The sequence below is a fragment of the Colobus angolensis genome, unplaced genomic scaffold (assembly GCF_000951035.1).
Source record: "Colobus angolensis palliatus isolate OR3802 unplaced genomic scaffold, Cang.pa_1.0 Scaffold46, whole genome shotgun sequence".
NCBI classification, from domain to species: Eukaryota; Metazoa; Chordata; class Mammalia; order Primates; family Cercopithecidae; genus Colobus; species Colobus angolensis.
Window position 1 is genome coordinate 531,120 of NW_012118043.1, and position 21,877 is coordinate 552,996.

General features: G+C 34.5%; 1 protein-coding gene across 1 annotated transcript in view; it reads left to right on the forward strand.

The window, feature by feature from the left end:
- Positions 1 to 21,877, forward strand: part of PLOD2 (procollagen-lysine, 2-oxoglutarate 5-dioxygenase 2) — an 89,201-nt gene that overhangs the window by 51,200 nt on the left and 16,124 nt on the right. Inside the window, exons 5-11 of the mRNA XM_011958067.1 lie at positions 2,401 to 2,513; positions 4,699 to 4,762; positions 6,189 to 6,286; positions 15,119 to 15,220; positions 18,349 to 18,474; positions 20,136 to 20,257; positions 21,760 to 21,864. Of these exons, the coding sequence (XP_011813457.1) occupies positions 2,401 to 2,513; positions 4,699 to 4,762; positions 6,189 to 6,286; positions 15,119 to 15,220; positions 18,349 to 18,474; positions 20,136 to 20,257; positions 21,760 to 21,864 (730 nt within the window). The remainder of the gene's footprint in view (positions 1 to 2,400; positions 2,514 to 4,698; positions 4,763 to 6,188; positions 6,287 to 15,118; positions 15,221 to 18,348; positions 18,475 to 20,135; positions 20,258 to 21,759; positions 21,865 to 21,877) is intronic.

Consider the following 21,877-nt stretch of genomic DNA (forward strand, 5'->3'; position numbering starts at 1 on the left):
CTGCTTGAGCATTCGGCTCATGGATGAGTGATGCTTCCACATCATGGCCTCCGTACTGTCAAGACTTCAGTAACATATGGCTAATCTTGCAACTTATTCTAAGTCCTCCAGTGTTTAAAATCAGTTTTTTTTAAAGGAAATATGTAGCTATGGGACTCTGAGACATGTTTTATTTTATACTTGTTGAACATTTTCTGAAGATGACTTGCAAGTGAAATCTCATGTAAATTTATCTCAAATAGTGATGTATGTACTCAGGTGGTTAGGTTTCAGACAGACTCACAGTGCTTTGGAAACAGCAAGAAATTAGCAAGCAAGTACAGTTGTAAGCCAGTTTAATTAAGGAAAAGGTGTTTACAAGTGGGAAAGCAATCATAAAAGGATATCAAAGCATCATCCTTATGCTTTCTGTAGTCAAAATAATTAGAGAACGGCAGAAAATATAACTATGTTTAATAAAAATTTGAATAATTTCACGGATCACATATTTACAGTTATTTAAGGAACATGAGTTGTTTGTGGGCATACTATTTAGTTTTTAAAAATAGTTTTAGGCCAGGCACCATGTCTCAAACCTGTAATCCCAGCACTTTGAGAGGCCTAGACAGGAAGGTGACTTGAGCCCAGGAGTTCAGGCCAGCCTGTGCAACATAGGGAAATCCTATCCCTACTAAAAAAATTGTTTTTAAATTATCTGGGCATGGTGGCACATGCCTGTGTTCCTATCTACTTTGGAGACTGAGGTGAGGAGATTGTTTGAGCCCAGGAGTTGGAGGCTGCAGTGAGCCATGAGCGCCCCATTGCCCTCTAGCCTAGGTGGCAGAGTGAAAGCCCCATCTCCAAAAATAATAACAAAAAAAGTTTTTAATAGAAAAATATAAATCACATAAAATAATGTAATGTGAAAATAGATGTATTTTTTTTCATTTATTGAGCACATTTAGGATCTGTCAAATAAGGAAACAATTTTTGAAGAACAGTAATATAAACCATTGGAAAATGTTGCATGTCTCTGTGTGGTACATTTTTCATCACAGAAGTTTGGCCATGGGATTTAAAAAATGTATTATCTTCTAGTGTTATAGAATTTTTTTATTTGATGCTGGGCCTGGTGGCTCACGACTGTAATCCCAGCACTTTGGGAGGCCAAGGCGGGCAGATCACCTGAGGTCAGGAGTTCGAGACCAGCCTGACCAACATGGTGAAACCCCATGTCTACTAAAAATACAAAAATTAGCCAGGCATGGTGGTGGGCAACTGTAATCCCAGCTACTCAAGAGACTGAGGCAGGAGGCGGAAAGTGGAGGGGAACTCGGGAGGCAGAGGTTGCAGTGAGCCAAGATTGTGCCTTTGCACTCCAGCCTGGGCAACAGAGGGAGACTCTATCTCCAAAAAAAAAAAAAAAAAGAAAAAGAAAATTTTTTTTATATGGCAAGAACCAAAAAATGAGCAACCAGTGATTGGTATTGGTCATGTTTTCATTTTGTCTTTTTTTTTTTTTTTTTGGTAACAGTAATTTCCCTGCACCTATTTTTTAAACTCTTTTAAGAAAATTTTAATTTTGACAGTTAAAAAGGTTTTTCTTTAACTTACAGGAGTAACATTGGTTCCTTTTTCAAAGTATTGAATGTCAATGAAACATAGCAGCTTGGCTGCATTTCCATAATTCAGAGGAAGATTCAGACAGGAAAAATGATTCCGTTTGTGTCTTTAATAGACAAATGTTATTGGCAGTCTTAATGCTTACGCTCTAAGGCCAAGGAGAACAATCCAATTTTAGACTTCCTTTTTCCAGACTATGACACAAAAAACCTAGCCAGAAAATGGTTTAGCAGGCACAATAATGACTGGCCAAAGTAATGGAAACATTTCCAAAATGTCTTAGATATAAAATTTCTTTGGGATGTTTGCAGTTAGTGACAAATCCAGCATTCCTTTGATTGCATTAGCATCTCTGGCACTGACAGTAAAACCATTGTAGTAGAGATTTTATTCTGTAAGAGAGTGAGTTTTCTGCAGAGAATCCAAGAAGAGTTTTGTAGGTCAGAGAAAAAATTCTTGTCTCAATCTATTCTTTTCCTAGTAAATCTGTTTCCCTTTGGAGCCTAGGAAAACATTAGATCTCCCTTCTGTGTCAATTAATTTTGGAGACACATTTATTTAAAAAGAGTTTGGTTATTTTCTGTTTTGCAGTTGGTAGCAAACACTTTATTGGAGTTAATATGTAAAACAAGCGGCACTCAGTAATTCATATTTCTTTCATGATGAGGTGTGAAATTCCAACCTAAGAATTAGACTTCATGACTTCAAAACTCTGTTCAGCTGGTCAGTGAAATTAACATGACACCAGTTTTGGTCTTTGAATCCTAAATTATCTACTTTCTCTCTGCTGTGTTGCAGGATTTATTGGCTATGCTCCATATATCAACCGTATAGTTCAACAGTGGAATCTCCAGGATAATGATGATGATCAGCTCTTTTACACGAAAATTTACATTGATCCACTGAAAAGGGTGTGTAACAGCTGCAATTTTTTTTCTTTTATTGATTTGGTTTTGTGTGTTGTATTGTGTTAATGTGGAGTGGTGAGAAACAAAGGATTTTATGATAGTGTGGCAACTGGTAAACTGAATTTCAAAATGTTCTTGGTGATAACATATTTTTAATAGGTGAGATTGGTTTATGTCACCTGACTGGATATCAGCACTAGCTTAATGTGTCTTTATGGCTTCTCTTTTGTGGCCAAGTTGGCACACTCGCCAAACTTGGTTGGATGAGGCAGAAGGAAGGAAGAACTATGTAATGCAGTGCTATATGTATTGAAACACATTGAAATGACTTGATACTAAAATGAAATGGCAGCCCTCACACCCGTTGTCATGGCCCTGCTCCACTGCATACTCACTTAGGCTGCCTTAGAATAACAGAATAAATTACATTATCAAAACTTCTGAGCTTGGAAATTTAAAGAAACAATAATGAAATCCTAAAGATTCTAGAGAATGTCTTATTTCATAATCTTGAGTAAATAGCTGTCATTTATTAATGTAGAGCATTATAAATGTGTATTCTTGTATTCACTCCATCTTGCAGCTATAACTGTTTTCTCAAAAACTGCACCAAGCCATTTGATACCAGAGTGAACTTCTGCAGTTTAAAAAATGCAGTGTATTCTCACTTGTAGTCCCTTAGCCTTGCAAAGCCCTTTATACCTCTCTGAGCTTCTTTGATCCTAGATAGGCTAGATGCTAGACTCTGTATCCACACTTTATCCATAGAGAAACTGAGACCACATAGTCAGTGACATTGTAGGGACTGGATCCTTGGTTCTCTGAAAACCAAAATCTGGACTTAATTTTCTATTTCGTATGATAATAACATAAGACTTTATGTGTTTAATTGGCTACAATTGTAAAAGAACACCTTTTCTGATATTTTGAAATGACATGTGACTAAAGCCACTCAAAAGACAGTTTTTAATTTGAAAATTACCTGTAATACCCCTGAGGACAGAGACCTCCTCTGAGATTTGGAGCTTGGATATCATGGGTGTTGAGAAAACACTGAGGCCAAAAGCCCTGGTCCTTGTTCAAGTGTTTGGTGGCCCAGAGTGGATAGAGCCTGTAAGGATGGGTGTGATCCTTTTTAGGAGACTTTATAGCCAGTTTGTGGATTTCAGATATTTGAGAATATGGAGCCTGAAGATTTAAAGAGATGATAATGAAATCCCTAAGAAGTTAGAGCCTGAGGATCCATGGGACTGTGCTATAGACACAGGCTTTTGCTTTTTATTCATAAGAATACTTAAACTGTAGTAAATAAAGCAACGCAAAATAGCAGTGGTCTAAATAAGAAAGATATTTTGTTTATTTTTCCTTCTGCCACATTAAAAGTGATTAAGAGGTAGGGAGCACAAGGCTGTTAGGGAGATTTTATGCTGTCAAGAGGGATAGCTCTTTTGTTGCTCTATCATTGGCCCATAGCTCCCAGTTTTAATCTTACTTCCTTGTCCAAAATGACTACTTGAGTTTCAGTTATTGCATTCATGTTCTGGGCACAGAGAGTCACAGTAATAAAAACAGGCCATCTCAGTTTCATCACTCTCTTTAAGTAGCCTTTCTAGAAGTCTTACTGAATAGTTCCTCATACTTTGATAAGAACATATTTATATGCCTACTCATAATACCCAAAAGAAAATCTGTTTTTTTTTTTTTTTTTAAGCAGATGTGTGCTACTGAAATCTGAGTTCCCCTATTGGGGAGTTGAGGGAATGTTGGGTACAATAAGCAGTCTCCCATAGGCCCTAGATAGAATATTCCTGAAATTGATGTAACTGAAACTTTGGAGAACAGTAAAGCAAGATTTTCTCATTTGAGAATACTTTTATAATATTTACCAATATAAGTTGATATTTAATAAATTTACTATATATACTGGATACAGATATAAAAGTTACTTAATTGTGTGTTTATAGTTGCTGTCATTAGGAAACAAGATTTTCTTTAAGTGTATTTTGCAATGAGTTACAACTATAGCAGTTTCTGTGTTTTAGCTAAATACTTTAGTCATCTAAATATTTTGATTAGACACTTAAGATATAAGAATATTTAACTTTAAATTCCCACAAAGAACAAACTATATTAATAATGTTTGCTGCTTTTGTTGTCATTTGCAGTATCATTTCTATTCTTGTTTCAGGAAGCTATTAACATCACATTGGATCACAAATGCAAAATTTTCCAGACCTTAAATGGAGCTGTAGGTATGGTTCCTAAATACCGGATTGCTTAAGTATACAAACACCTGTGTTTTCAACTATCTTTCCTTTGTTATGTCCATTTGGGGGCTGTGACTAAGGTTGACAGTGTAAATATTGTAATTATTGTAACTTAAAAAAGATACTGGACTTGAACTTAACTTTGGTACATTAAATTAAAATCATTTCCTATGACTAGGGTGAAAAAGATAAGCTTCTGGCTTTAGGTAGCTTAAAATTTAGTGTCTCACCATTTGGGAACTTTAGATAAGTTTATGAATTGATTACACTTTATCATTACACATTTTCCAGTGAAATTCTTTGTATCACGAATTACCCAGAGTATTAGGGTAGATCCTTTTGACCCAACTGAAAGATAACTGGTGACAACTAGACAGGTAGACCAGGGAAGAGTGTGAGTGTGTGTCTGTGTGTGTGTGTGTACATGCTCATGTGTGGATATACATATGTGCCTGTGTATTATAGCTACATATATCTTGATAATACATTAAAACTAATCAATACAGTAAAATTTAAAATATTATAATTAACACATAAATACTTTAAAATATATGCATAAAATTGAGAATATATTGTAATTCAATCAGTACTTCAAGTCAGTTCATTTAGTAAAAAGATTCTTAAAATCTAATCAGACATGGTGGTGCATGCCTATAGTCCCAGCCATTTGAGAGGCTGAGGGTTGCTTGATCTCAGGAGTTCGAGGCTACAATGAGTTGTGATCATGCCCTTGTACCCCAGCCTGGGCCAGAAAGTGAGACCCAGTCTCTGGGGAAAAAAAAAAAAAAAAAAAAAGATTCTCACAATGCAAAATGTGTAGTTTGGATTGCTCAGTAAATTTTAAAAAGATGGCTGTGCTCCCCTCTGACTTGAGTTTTATCTTAATTAATGTGCTAGGTCTGAGTTTTAAGAACAGGAAATATTGTCATTGGTAGCCAATTGCAGAAACCTTGCTTATGCCAGACAATATTCTACTCACCATGCATATATTGTTATTATCTTCATAATAACCCTAAAAGACAGGCATGGATACCATTTGATAGATGACTAAACTGAGATACTAATTTAACTTGGCAAGAATAACATTACTATGAAGGGGCAAAGGCAGGGTTGCAAGATGAATTATTCTAACAGACAACTCAGTGGCTTTGCACCTCAGTCATTTTACTAGTGCCAGGTTGGAGTGAGTTTAGTGTCAGTATCTGTTGTCACTGTCATCCTTCATTTTGGGTATCTGCTGACTTGGAGTAGATGAAGTTACTAGAAGTGTTGTAGCCCTTGGAATATTACATCCATGAGAAATTTTTTAATGATGACACACACACATACACAGACACACGAATACAGACACACATGCACACATACACACACATTTTAAATTACTAAAGCCTATTTTCTCTTTTTAACCCAGATGAAGTTGTTTTAAAATTTGAAAATGGCAAAGCCAGAGCTAAGAATACATTTTATGAGACATTACCAGTGGCAATTAATGGAAATGGACCCACCAAAGTAAGTAACAGTTACTTTCATTTGGCTCTTTCTTGGAGATAGACTATGGATTGATATGTGGAATTTCATCTATTTTATTTTTAAAAATTTCTTTCAAAGACTTTATTTTGGTGCTAAAATAAAGGCTTCGTCTTTTACACAGTATATCTTCTGGTTTTATACTAATTAATTAATCAAACTGATGATTTTTCCTCAGCAGAGTGATAGCCTTTTATTGCATTTATAGCACATTTAGTGTTTCATTAAATAATAACAACTAACTTGGGAGTGAGCCACATTTCTCTATACTGGGTATCCTTTCTCATTAGGAATTGCTCAGGACGTTAAGAGATCATTTGTTTCACCTGACTTGCCGTTTTCTAAGTTAACAACACTATTAAGATTGGGGTATTACAATATGTCCAGAAAGCTTGCTCTTTTTCTTATTTAATTAACTACAGTAATGAAAGTGACCTAATTTGACCAATAAAATTTTGGATCCTTTCTGTTTCAAATGTGTATAACTGAGCTTGCTAAAAATGTTATTGACTGCAAAATTTATAGATGAAAAGTTTGTTTTGCGTGGGTCCAGTCAAGCTGAAATGTAAATTGCATTGAAAAAATATAGTAATACTGTGCTTAAAACAACCTTCTGACATGCTGAAATGCCTGGTTTAAGTACCTAGAAAAGGGATTAACAGATTTTCGTTGTGGGAAGAAAATATTGGGGGATGTGGGCTTCTGTTTTAAAATTTGAAAATGGAATGAGTGATCTGAATTCCAGGAAAAGATATGTGAATGGAAAGAAATGCAAGGAAAACCCATGCTGGCAACTTCTGCTCCATCAAACTGAAAGAAGTAGATTCTTGTCTCTTCTAGTTAATCTTTCCCCTTTGGTTTTTATCCCATTCCAGCCTTCCTACAAAGCAATCTCTATCTTGTGCCCTCCTTCAGTCTCTATCTTATAATCAGTTTCCCCAGCTCTGTCATCTCCTTATTAGCATTTTGAAGACCCTTAAGTCTCTTCCATCTTGCAAACCAAACCAAACCAAGCCAACACAAGGTAAAACATCCTCTTCAACCCACACTGCCTTCCAGGCTGCACCTGACTTTTTTATTCCCCTTCACAGCCAAACTTTCTTAAAATACAGATAACTCGCTGTCACTATTCCACCTCTTCCCATCACACTAAGAAATGCTCTTGTTAAGGTCTGTTTTGAAATCTTTGGTGAGTAGTGGACATTCTTCAGCCCTTATTTTTATTTCACCTAAAGACAGCATTTGACAATTTGTTGATCTCATTTGGTCCTAGTTGAGTGCTCCTTCCCTTTGCTTCCACGATGCTCTGCTGCTTTGTCTATTAATTTTCTGGGCTTTCCTCTTCAATCTCTATTGTTCTTTAAAATACTTATTTTTAAAATTTTACAACTCAGTTTGTGTGCATGTAGTGACCCTCATCCTTACTGTTTTAGTAAATGTTCACAGGGGCCTGTCTGAGGCCTTTTCCTTTTCATTTCCATATACATTGTTGGGTAATTTGAGTCATCAGTGAATTCTCTAAATGCTGATGGTTTTCAAATCCTTGCTCTAACTCCTGTGTCTTTCCTAAACTCCAGGTCAGAATACTCAAGTGGTAGATTTCTGTGTTACATATATCCAGAGATTAAGACTTGCAGCCTTACCGTCCCTTATAACCCAGTGGTTAACCAGAAGCTCTGTTTTGTTTTGGCTCTAGGCACTTCCCACTCCAAAAGCCCTCTGTTCTAACTCCTGTGCTTGCTGGTTTTATCTGATTTTCTCAGTGGCCATAGCAACTTTCTTAGTTCAGGCCACCTGCAGCCTCCCACTAGTAGCAATCACACCCCAGGAGCCTGAAACTGGAGTATTCTGCCAAAGCAGAAACCCTGTCACTCTACTCAACTATATAATGACTTTCTGTGAACTTAAGTATAAAGTTGAAAATCCTCAACTTGTCTTACAAGGCTCTATATTTTGCTCCTGCTTTAGTGGCCACCAATCTACCACCACATTCACTCTCCCACTCCCAACACTACTCATATTCACACCCTCTTCACATTCGTTTTCTCCTCCTCTCTCCCTCTCTGCTCAGCAATACTACATTACTTTCAACTTTGCAGAAGTTTCGTGTTGCTGTGTCTGCAAGTCTTCTGTACATGGTTTTTATATATCCTGGAATCCTCTGCCCCAGTTCCCACCTGCTGTATCTCTACCTGCTAAGTCCTCCTTATCTTTTAGGTGTCAGTGTATTCTTTACTTTTCGGATCCCTTGTATGCTTTTGTAATATCTGGAACTACTTCTGTTACAGTACATATCACACACTGGACAGGAATGATATTTGCCTGTTTTCTGGTCTCTCTTACTTATTAGGCCTTTGGTCTAGGAATTACAGAAGTTATCTGTCTTGTTTACTTTTGTTTCCCCAAGGTCCAGCACATGTGAGGCAAATACTAGGCTTTCAACAAATCTTAATTGAACGTTAGAGTCAATAATCTAATGACCTAGCATTATTCTTGGGAGTAGTAAGGCAGATTATTTTCTGGCAGGGCAAACGTGTTATCAAATTACTATTGGTTGGCTGGGCACGGTGGCTTATGCCTGTAATCCCAGCACTTTGAAAGGCTTAGGTGGGTCAGATCATTTGAGGGCAGGAGTTCAAGAGCAGCCTGACCAAGACAGGGTGAAACCCTGTCTCTACTAAAAATACAAAATTAGCCGGAGGTGGTGGCACATGTCTTTAATTCCAGCTACTTGAGAGGGCTGAGGCAGGAGAATCGCTGGAACCTGGGAGACAGAGATTGCAGTGAGCCAAGATCATGCCATTACACTCCAGCCTGGGCAGCAAGAGCAAAGCTCTGTCTCAAAACAAACAAACAAACAAAAAACTACTCTTGGTCACTGTAACTTTCCCTAGGCAAATCTGATAAATGAATCCCTTTACTATGTGTGTGTAGTCACTGTTTTAGCTTTCTGTGATACTGTCAGTGCCAGTTAGTCAAGAGTTGGTAGAATCCCACTTTTCCCATAACTACATAGTGTTCTGTTCCTCCTTGGTAATACAATGTTTAAATCAAGTTTAGGCCAGTGCAGTGGTTCACGCCTCATGTCATGGCCTGGCCAACATGGTGAAACCCTGTCTTTACTAAAAATACAAAAACAAAACAACAACAAAAAAATTAGGCAGGTGCTTGTAATCTCAGCTACTTGGCAGGCTGAGGCACAAGAATCGCTTAAATCTGGGAGGCAGAGGTTTCAGTCAGCCAAGATTGGGCCACTGCACTCTAGCCTTGGCGACAAAGCAAGACCGTGTCTCAAAAATGTAAATGTCTTTGAGGAGTGATTTTGGTCCTGAGAATTTAGTGATTATGGATAAGGCCTTATGTTCAGTGATTTCAACGTGATCACCAGTTCCTTCCAAATTTCCAGGATGATGCTGACTGGAGCTTTAAAAAGTAACTAAAGGACATATCACAAGAAAAGGAGCACGAATCCTTAATCATTTAGAAAGACCTAGGTGTACTAAGAAATATTAAGTCTTCTTGGAAACCTTTTCAGTTTGCACTATCACTGTTTCTGGCATTTCAAGCTGTGTGATGCTCGTATTATATTTTCTCTGATATGATCATATCTAGTTCCTTTTGTTATTCTATTAGACAATAAAATATGAAGTTTTATTATAAATATTTGGTATAATACAAAAACTTGAGAAAATTTGAATATGTAAATGTTTAACACCAATACCTTATAATATTAGGTTAAAATTAAATAAATTCAAATGAGTATGCTGCATATTCTTCTTATCCAGGCTGATGGGGAAACAAAACTGATTACTACAAACATTTTTTAACCTTTATAAAAGGTGGAAGGATTTTTGGTATGATTTTTTGTAAGTTAGTTTTACTTATTATTTTGTTCAGTAATGGATGTTAATAATGACAGGGGTTTTGAACCATAATATTGAACTAAATATTTAAGCAATTTTTTTCATTAAAAATATATACAATCTATAAGTGGTGAAGTGATTATAGTGTGTTGATAATACTAAACTATGTAAAATGAGCTTGTTTCCTACTTTCTCCAAATTTTATGCCATCAGAAAAAATAATTTTAATAATTTTAAATAATTTATACTGCCCTCCCATATGGTTTTAATTCATAGCTGCTTTCAATTTTTGTCTCCTCAGTATGTGTCTTTGAACATTTATATTTTCATTTGTTTTCATAGTAGTATATAAACAATTTTGTGTTTCTGAATTAACATTTTATTTACAACGTGTTTAGGTATTTTAAATAATTATTTTCATACTTGTCTGTATAAATCTAACATGAATCAATTTTTAGATAGAAACTGGTTTCTAGTTTGAAGCTTTACTTCTTTACTTTTTATTCTTGAAACCCATTTATTGTTGGTAATGTATAAGATGTACATTTTAATGTTCAGCCTTTTAAATATCAAACGATATACATCTTAATTATCATGAATTTGGTTGCTTTTTAAAATTTTACTCTTAAGTTCTTGGATACATGTGCTGAACATGCAGGTTTGTTGTACATAGGTATACATGTGCTATGGTGGTTTGCTGCACCTGTCAGTCTGTCATCTAGGTTTTTAACTTTGCATGCATTACGTAGTTGTCCTAATGTTCTCCCTCCCCTTTCCCTCCACCCTGCAACAGGCCCCAGTGTGTCATGTTCCCCTCCCTGTGTCCATGAGTTCTCATTGTTCAGCTCCCACTTATGAGTGAGAATATGCAGTGTTTGGTTTCCTGTTTCTGTGTTGGTTTGGTGAGGATGATGGTTTCCAGCTTCATCCTTGTCCCTGCAAAGGACGTGAACTCATTCTTTTTTTATGGCTACATAGTATTTCATGGTGTATATGTGCCACATTTTCTTTATCCAGTCTATCACTGATGGGCATTTGGGTTGGTTCCAAGTCTTTGCTATTGTAAATAGTGCTGCAATAAACATACGTGTGCATGTGTCTTTATAGTAGAATGACTTATAATCCTTTTGATATGTACCCTGTAATGAGATTACCGGGTCAAATGGTATTTCTGGTTCTAGATCCTTGAGGAGTCACCACAATGTCTTCCACAATGGTTGAACTAATTTACACTGCCACCAGCAGCGTAAAAGCGTTAAAAGCGTTACTGTTTCTCTGTATCCTCACCAGCATCTGTTATTTCCAGACTTCAGTGATTGCCATTCTAACTGGCATGAGATGGTATCTCACTGTGGTTTTGATTTGCATTTCTCTAATGACCAGTGATGATGAGCTTTTTTCATATGTTTGTTGGCCACATAAATGTCTTCTTTTGAGAAGTATCTGTTCATATCGTTCGCCCACTTTTTGATGGGGTTGTTTTTTTTTCTTGTGAATTTGTTTAAGTTCCTTGTAGATTCTGGATATTGGATGGATAGATTGCAAAAATTTTCTCCTATTCTGTAGGTTGCCTGTTCACTCTGATGATAGTTTCTTTTACAGAGCAGAAGTTCTTTAGTTTAATTAGATCCCATTTGTCAATTTTGACTTTTGTTGCTGTTGCTGTTGGTGTTTTAGTCATGAAGTCTTTGCCCATGCCTGTGGCCTGAATGGTATTGCCTAGGTTTTCTTCTAGGGTTTTTATAGTTTTAGGTTTGCCTTTAATCCATCTTGAGTTGAATTTTTATAAGGTGTAAGGAAGAGGTCCAGTTTCTGTTTTCTGCATGTGGCTAGCCAGTTTTCCCAGCACTATTTATTAAACAGGGAATCCTTTCCCCATTGCTTGTTTTTGTCAGGTTTGTTGAAGATCAGATAGATGTAGATGTGTGGTGTCATTTCTGAGGCCTCTGTTCTGTTCCATTGGTCTATATATCTGTTTTGTTACCAGTACCATGCTGTTTTGGTTACTCTAGCCTTGTAGAATAGTTTGAAGTCAGGTAACATGATGCCTCCAGCTTTGTTCTTTTTGCTTAGGATTGTCTTGGCTATACGGGCTCTTTTTTGGTTCCATATGAAATTTAAATTAGTTTTTTCTAGTTCTGCGAATAAAGGCAATGGTAGCTTGATGGGAATAGCATTGAATCTATAAATTACTTTGGACAGTTTGGCCATTTTCACGATACTGATTCTTCCTATCCTTGAGCATGGAATGTTCTTCCAATTGTTTGTGTCCTCTTTTATTTCATTGAGCAGTGGTTTGTAATTCTCCTTCAAGAGGTCCTTCACGTCCCTTGTAAGTTGTATTCCTAGGTGTTTTATTTTCTTTGTAGCAGTTGTGAATGGGAGTTCACTCATAATTTGGCTATTACTAGTGTATAGGAATGCTTGCAATTTTTGCACATTGATTACAAAAGAGAAAGTAAACGGGGGAAGAGCCAATGACCTGATCTGCACGTGAACATAACTCATTTCTAAAACTAATTTGATTTGTAATAAAAATAGAGATGTTAATTTTGTGCATAAAAACTGTAGTACTTCGGTCACTGTGACCTTGAATAATTGGATATAATTCTTAAAAGGAAGAAAGAGGAAAGGATTTGGGTGGAAAAGTTTCTCTGTCAATGAAAATGACCTCATACTTGGAAACATTTTGATATTGTGAAAGAAGAATCAGGAAAATACTACCACCTAGTAGCCCAGGAGTGCCCAGAGCAGCCTAACTGCATAAACAGCCTTCTGCGCGGTCTGGAGCTGCCGGCAAAAATGTCTGCAGTTTTCATGAGGAAAACAGATGTGAATGGGGGCTGGTGATGGTGGATAACCTCTGCCTGTGTGGTGAGGGATCCAAAAGAGGGAAGTTTCTAATCAAAAGTAATGTTTCTAAAAGATATTAGTTATCTAGGAAACAAATTGAGATAAAAAGCAGAAGGTAGGAAAATGACAGGTTTAATTCTGGAAACTGAAAGTGCTGTCTTTTATGCTCTAACATTTTAAAACTAGTGATCATTTTAATATTCATATAGGGATACTAGTAGACTGATCAATAATTCATGAAATAAATTTTACATTTTTAATAGGATTTCTGAGGTGGTGGAAATACCATTCTTCATATATAATGGAGATTTTAGATATGGCCAAATATTTGGGAAATTTTTTCTGTCTTTAAAAAAAAAAAACTTTTTCTCAGGATATTTTAAACGAAACTGTGCTTTCCACCCTTGCATATTATTCATCTTTTTTAAAAATAGTGCTAAGCAGGAATACATTTCCACATAGATATTTTTCCTTCAACACCATGATATTTTGTAGAACACAAATGATTAATGTTTGCCTTTGTCATTAGACAACAGTAAAATATTTATTTGTTTTTATTATCAAGACACATTAAAATGACCACATCGACTCTTGAAATGTCATTAATATCATGACTACATATTTCCTGCCTTGTAATTTGTTTCCTGAATTATCCTGTAATCCAGAAGAAATGTAAATGGCTTACTTGTCCATGTCTTCTAATTTTGCTGTAGAGATTAAATGTAGCTATATCTATAATATCTGTACAACACAAAGTTTTTCCAATTTTAAAGTTCTTGTTTCAGCAGTATTTGTTTCAGTGTTACAGTACGATAAGAATATTTGAACAGGATCCTAAATATTTGAGAGGAATCTGGCAAAATGGTACCCAACTACTTCATGTATTCCTCAGTTTAACATCTCCTTTAGGACCTTGAGAAGCTAGAAAACTATAGTTGACACTTTTGTCCATTTTTTTGATCCCCATGTTTAACATGGACTTCCTTTCTTTTGATTTCATTTTACCTTTCCAATAAAAAATTATTGACCATATAATCATAATAGGGATTTTAGGTACTTCTTTTTAATAGCATGAGGCAAAATTATAGTTTGTGGAAAGAAAATTTGAAAAACCTATTAATATAAATATCAAACCACTACTGAGTGTTAAAATTGCGGTGGAGTAATTTCACTTATTATTTACTCAGCAGGATTTTCCCTAACGTGTTCAAATTCTAGGGATATTAAAGATTTTGAGGATTCAGAGCAAATCTAAGTGTGTCTACCTCCGTCACTTATCCTTCTTCCCTCACACCATCCCTCCCCAAAACACACAGAAGAGCACAGATTTTTTTTTAGCAGTTAAAATGAATGCCAGTAGCTGTTTAAGGACAGATACTTCACAAAGGAGATCCTCAGAGAGATTTGAAAGAAGATGGGTAAGGAAATAATATTGTACTTTAGCTTACTTTCAATAGAATTTGGCAGGTGACTGTTATTAGGGGTTGCCCTGGATCTATTTTGATCTGCAAGCTGTCTTTTCCTGAATCAGTACCCCTGAATCACTGCGGAGAAGCTTAGCTTATAGTAGCATAGTTTCCTGGAAGAGCTTAGTGTCTTTTGGTAACAAAGCTTACTTAGTATTTATTTTGTGTGGCGTTGTGTTAGTTAGAGGTCATATTGCTACTGCCCCATTTACTGTAGGTGTCTGTGCTCAGCTTTAAACAGGTTTATCTTATTACGAAATTACTATTCATTTGACTCTTATTTGTATTTGTATTTGTCCTAATAAGTCTCACTAGCCTAGTTAAAACACCATTTCATTGTTTGCTTTTTCTTTTTGATCATCCTTTCCAGTGTTATATCTAATATAATATGAAAGAAAATGACCTTTATGATTTAGAAGACTTTTTTGGCATTTCTAGACATACTTTTTCCTGCTTTACAATTCATATTCTGGAGAAAACTATTCAGTGTGCACTACAGATGATATATTAGTAGAATTACTAAAGGAATATGCCTACTGCAGAAAACATGCTTTTAAATTAGATGATTATAGAATGAAACCACATTGATGAAAGGCCTGCTTTCGTTGATAACCTTTTCCTTCATTTACAAGATTCTCCTGAATTATTTTGGAAACTATGTACCCAATTCATGGACCCAGGATAATGGCTGCACTCTTTGTGAATTTGATACGATCGACTTGTCTGCAGTAGATGTAAGTGGAATTGATTATGTGTGAAATGTAGTAATAGAAAGTACCTTGTCATGAAATACTGTGATTTATAGGAAAAAAGGCAAATTATTTTATAGTTTTGATTTTATGATAGATAACAGGTGCATAGTTTTAAAACATGGTGATTCAGCCAATTGATAGATTTGTGTTTCGGAACTGTTTTTGAAAGAAAAACCAGCTAATAATTGAACCCAATGAAAGAGTCCTATGATTAATATTTAATAGCTTACTACGATTGGTTGCTGTTATGTTTAGTCTGTTAGCTTAGGCAAAGCATTGAGAAAAAAATCATTACAAGGCTTCAGTATTTTTATTGACTAATTTTATGTGTGCTGGATTTTCAAAATTGATATGTAAAAATTAATATTACCTGATTATATAACACACTAGTGTTCTAACTACTTTACGTATAATAACTCATTTAAACTTCACAAAACTCCTAAAGTAAGTAGTACAATTGACTCAGTTTTGCAGATGAGAAAACTGAGGTGCATAAATGTAAGTAACATGTTTAAGAGCACACAGTTTTAAGTGTTGGAGTTGGGATTTGAATATAGGGAGTCTGGCTCCAGACTGTATGTTCTTGACACTGTGCATTTTTACCTGTGTGATGTGTATATTCTAGGCATGGTGTTACTTGTATGTATTTCATAGATAGTTATAGTTACATTTTATCTTTCATGTTTTGAGAGTGAACAAAGAGTTGAAAATATTTATTATTAATCTATAAAACATTTTTATGTATCTTTGTTCTAACATCAGCCAGAGCTGATATCCTACAGTAACATTTTTCTTCCAAAAAATTGCTCTCATAACTTGGAAGATTATATGTATGAAGCGTTGATTATAGGGAGTTATTTTGTCATTAAGACTGATTTTTTTCCTTCATTCACCATAGTTTCATTGAGTACCTATAGCAGCCAGAAACGTAGAAGCTATATAGGCAAAAATAAAGCTCTTAGGAATATAGTACTACTAACTCCGGAACCCATCCAAATGCAAAATACTTTTACTGTAATATGTTCAGGCTCCTGAATTAAATAGTTTCTATTCTTACCATTGTCTGAAAGGAGTGTAAAGAGTAACTCGTGTACATGTAGGAGCTTATGAATAGAGCCCTGTTTTACTGAAAGTAAAGTTTTTGACCAGTCTCTCAAATAGCAAACTGTTTCCTATCTGGAAAGAATACCAGAATATTTCTGAATGAAGCTGCATCATGAAGATATTTAAAAATTTATCCTGATCTTTTTTGCTGAAAGCAGTATTGTCTTCTGGAGGGCGAGTTAATACTTTTTATCTGTTTTGTTTCTTTTTATATAAACTTTCTGGTGCAAAGATAGAAAAATATTTATATTAACATTTTTCTTTCTGCATATTAGGAGTATGTGATTTAATACTTAAGCTATTTTGTCTTACAGCTTGTTAAAATGTGTTAGAAAGGAAAACTGTTCATTCCATTATGCACAATAAAATTATGTGCTACATACAGCTATTTTTCAATAGGGATATAAAAATTAAAATTGTGTAGGTAGTTAAATCCCAAGCCTATCGTAATGTTAGATGTGGGCCATAGGCAAGTTTCTTTATGTGTAAAGTCATAGTGATTTTCTCAGAGTGTTGGTAGGAATGTTAAATGAAATTTTACACACATATATATATAGTGAATATATATAACAAATATATAAATGATATTTTATTTGTATAAATTTAATATACATATACGAAGTGGTCAGCGTTCAATAAATGTTAACTGTTATATTGTTGTTATTATATAAACATGAACTTAGGTTGATAATGGTGATGTAGTGGATTGAAACCCAGCACTTTACCCTCAAATACGTGTGTTCTGGGTTACTTAAATTTCTCTAAATCTCATTTTCCTCATGTGCAAATTTGGGAAAAGACCTCTAAGGCTTTTATGAAAATCAAATGAAATGCATCATCTCATTTGATAAAGGACAGTTGTGACCTGCTTTTTAAAGTATTTTTCCTATTAAATTGAGAACTACTAGAGAGTAGATATTTTGTGTTCTTTGTATTTGTTTATTCATTTAATAAATATTTAGGCAAGTGAATGAATGAAGAAGTATGATAGTGTACAAGGTGTGCTTTCATGCGAGCATATGTTATTATACAGGTAATGGAGGAATGTGTGAGGTACTGTGTGTGAAAAAATGGAAGAAGGTTGCTAGTTCAGCACCTAACGTATAAAGTATTTAAAAAATGTGTAGTTCTTTTGTTCAGACTTTAAGACATGGCTTTGGTAAGACATTATAAGCAAATCTTGCATAGATTTCTGGTCATGACACTGTTACGTGGGCATTTACTTGTGTTTCTGTCTTCCCCATCTACTTCTAAGTCTTTCAAGCCAGGAACTTTCATTCCTTTTGCTAAATATTGCCCATCATGTGGATTGGAATGTATAATGGCTATTTCAGAATTGTTTGTGCAATTAATGAAGGATAAACTCCACACCAAAACATATCTAAAGAGAACTTAAGAAAATATATTAAAACATATACATTAAGATAAGATAATATTAGTGAAAGAAGGTAGCTCTCCTTATACATAATATAATAATGAAAGGAAATAAAAGGATAAAGTCTCAGGTCTCCCACGATTGCTTTTTTTGTGCTCTAAATTAAGCCCTGAACTTTAAGCCATGGAAACAAAAAGAGAAACACAATTAGTATTTTGTTTCTTAGAGGAAGCTTTCAAAATAGCTTTCAGATGTGAAGAAGTTTCGGTAAGGGCTATTTTAAAGGAAGCATTGACTAGTAGTGTAAGCAGTACCATGAATTACATTCATGTAATAAATATTATAATTTCATCTTTAAACCTAACTCATAACCAAGATGGGATTCAGAAATATGATAATTTCATTTTTAAACCTAACTCATAACCAAGATGGGATTTAGTAAAATCACTTTGATGAGAGGGCCACAAAAATTTGTTTCAAGTGTTAGAGAACTGCCATGGGGCAATTCAAATTTAGCAGATTATGTTGAATTGGTATTCTAGTATTTTTTGTGTCATAGTGATTAAGATTTGAATAAAATTTAAAATAAAACCATACTAATGATAATTTTTTATGTTTGGTGTAAAACAAGGTCCATCCAAACGTAACAATAGGTGTTTTTATTGAGCAACCAACACCTTTTCTACCTCGTTTTCTGGACATATTGTTGACACTGGATTACCCAAAAGAAGCACTTAAACTTTTTATTCATAACAAAGTAAGTATTTGAGAAATGAATATTTTATGTCAAAACTATTTCTTGTCTCTTTTGGAACTATTTGTTATTTATGTCTAATAAAATTCATGGGTTGAGTTCAGTGGAGGATTTTTGGAGTAATTACAGCCCTGCCTTTTTAGCACCTAAGGATTTTAGAGTCTAGAGACTAGCACCACAATATTGATAGGAGCCACATGAAACTGCCAGTTTCTGTAGATCAAAAATGACTGAATATTAGCCATCATCATATAGCTTAATATACAGTGAAGGAGATTCAAAGGGCCTTAAATCCCTTTGCCTTTGGGTTAGTTATGGTACTTTCTTCTATAGAATTGGTCATTAAATTGTTTGCAATTTAAGACAATAACATATCATCAAAACTTGAAACAATTTCCAGATAGAGTACTGTTCTGATGAATCACACAAGTGCATGCCGTTCCCCAAAGGATTTTGATACTGTCATTTTCTTCAAAAATATTCAGAGCCTCCTACATACCTCCCACATATTTCTAAACTTGAAGATATTTTTCCTCAATATTTTTTCAGTTATTTTTCATCTACTAAAACAGTTGGTGTTTAACATTGTCTAGAAAAACTCAATGGCTGTGAAGTGTGTGATTTTCTCTCTTCTGTCCTAATACTGTTTGTTTACCATTGTTCTTTTTTCCTAATGTAAATGTCAGCTGACCATTCACATTGTCCAGGGAATATTTTAACTGCAGGAAACTAGCTTAAATGGATTTAAAATGGTGAAAAATTGAGTATTTGTGTTGTAAAATATGTTGTAATGTATATACTTTCACTAAAGTATTTTGGTTTTATGTATTATCTTTTATTTGTATTTTCCCTGCTTTCATAGGGCCTTAAAATCCTTGATGGCAGAAGTTTTTGTCTTATCTTCAGTTATTTAGTATTAACTCTATGTTGCTTTTATGTGATAAGTTATTTTAAAAATCTGCAAACAACAGCTTTTCAGAAAACTGAGAGACTTGACAGAAATCTCTGAAATACTCTAATGACGGAGACAGATAATCTTATGTGAATTTTAGCACAGTTGAATCACACTAAAATTGGTAACTTTTATGTTGATGGTTTTCCCATTAATCTGTCCATAGAATTTTGTTAAATTTTTCCTTTTTTTGGTAAATAAAAAATTTTATTGTATATGACCATTTATTTTGCTCTCTGGTTTCAAAGAGTATTTTGTAAAATGTGATTATTTAAATTTATAACTCAGATTGATGACTGTTATGCTTGGAAGACATAGTTTTGTAGATATTTTACAGCATATATCTAAGATTTCCAGGCTACAGGCCATATTTTTCTTCTCCAATTGGAAACATTTTATATTACTCAGGATTTATTTATGCAAACACCTATTAAAGATTTAAGTATTTATACAAAGACTTGTCTAGCAGTAGATATTGACAGAATTTTGAAGCATCTTTAAGAATATTGATATATATGTATTTAAGATTATTCATGTGACATTTAAGTGATATCTAAATATAACATGTTTAATGTGGTTATTATTTTATATGTAATTGAATATCTGAATTGTAGAATTCACGACTTTGCATGTGAAGCACTCTCTACATGTGAATACTTCAGTCATCTTATTGTCTTACTCTCTAATTTTTGATTTTTAAAATATGTTACAGGAAGTTTATCATGAAAAGGACATCAAGGTATTTTTTGATAAAGCTAAGCATGAAATCAAAACTATAAAAATAGTAGGACCAGAAGAAAATCTAAGTCAAGCAGAAGCCAGAAACATGGGAATGTATGTTTTAATAAATTAAAATTAAATTATTCTAAGGAAACTTTAAGAAAAAATAAACTTTTAAATTAAAATTGTTATGCCGTATTTGGGTGTCTCAAACTATTTGTCTGTTTGTGTATGCAGTAGCCAACTTAGACTGTGTTTATGTTTGTACGTATTTATACATAAAGGGCTGTAGAAGTTACTTATGTTTTTCTTTTAATGGCTACGAGTCAGTATGTTTAATCAAATGATGAATCAAAGTAAGATCAAGATTTTTTAAACTGCAGATAAATGAATGGTATGACTTTCATAGCAGTGACTTAATGTTAAATGTATGCTCTGAAGGTTGTGTGTAGTAAAAGTGTGTTTTTAGACTGCGGGGGAAACAGGTGCTGTTAGTCTCCAGTTGCTTACTGATCTAGATAATATGGTAATCCCAAGAAGGGGTCTTGTAGGCCTTTTGTTTAGCCCTGTTAATACTTCATTCTACTAATAAAACTCTAGTAATAGTAAAAACAATCGTGTATTCAATGAATGTTAATTGAATATGCCAGAAAGTGTGTTAAGAGCAGCTGATAAAAAGGTGAAGACATAATCCATTCTCATCAGGAATTAGTCTTATCTACTACGAACCCTCATGCCTGTGCTGCGGAAGCTGAGGTCCCAGAGGGTTGGATTCTGACTAGGTTGGGGGTGTAGGGATAGACAGAAAAGAGGCCTCTGAAAAACCAAACTGATGTTATTACTAATGATTCCATAATTTATTCTTTGGAGAATCCTCTGGGTCCACATTCAGAACATATTTTCTTTAATTTTTTTTCATGATTGTATCAAGTGTTCTGTCTGGTATTTTGTTTGACAGTTGCTTGAAACAAATGTGGTGTGGAGACACACACTGACAACAGCAAAAAGTGCTGACTGGGACTGACAGTGAGGGAGAGGAGCTCAGAGGTAGGAAGTTGATAACCCAAATGTCATCTGGTATCTTCAGTTGTTCATTCCTCCATATTCCTGATGATAATGTTACAAACTGTACCAGGGAAAGCAAACATAGTCACTGCCCCTGGTAAGAAGGCAAGGGAATAACTATCTTAGAAAACTTGATGCAAATCAAGTTCTTAAAATATTAATACCTGAAAAATCATATACTTATATCTCCAACATTCTTTTAAAACTGAGTTGTGGGATATACAGGTTGCATTTGTGTGCATGTGTATGTATGTGTGCAAAAACATTTTGATTTGTGGATGTTTTATGCCTTAAAATATTTAGTGGCTTGAAAATACATTTTAACTGGCCTAAAATTTTAGAGGTGATCTCCTTATGAATATCTGTGTTAAACTGAACATTTTGAAATTTAAGACAATATATATATCCTTTCAACTATTGTCTTTCTATTTTGATCAGAAAAGTATGCTAGAGAACCATATTTTGCATATAAGAATATTTATATTAACATTTTTCAGTCAGCAGATATTTGTTTTATCTCATGCCCATTTCATTTTCTTTTTCAATGTTAGGGACTTTTGCCGTCAGGATGAAAAGTGTGATTATTACTTTAGTGTGGATGCAGATGTTGTTTTGACAAATCCAAGGACTTTAAAAATTTTGATTGAACAAAACAGGTACTGTCTGAAA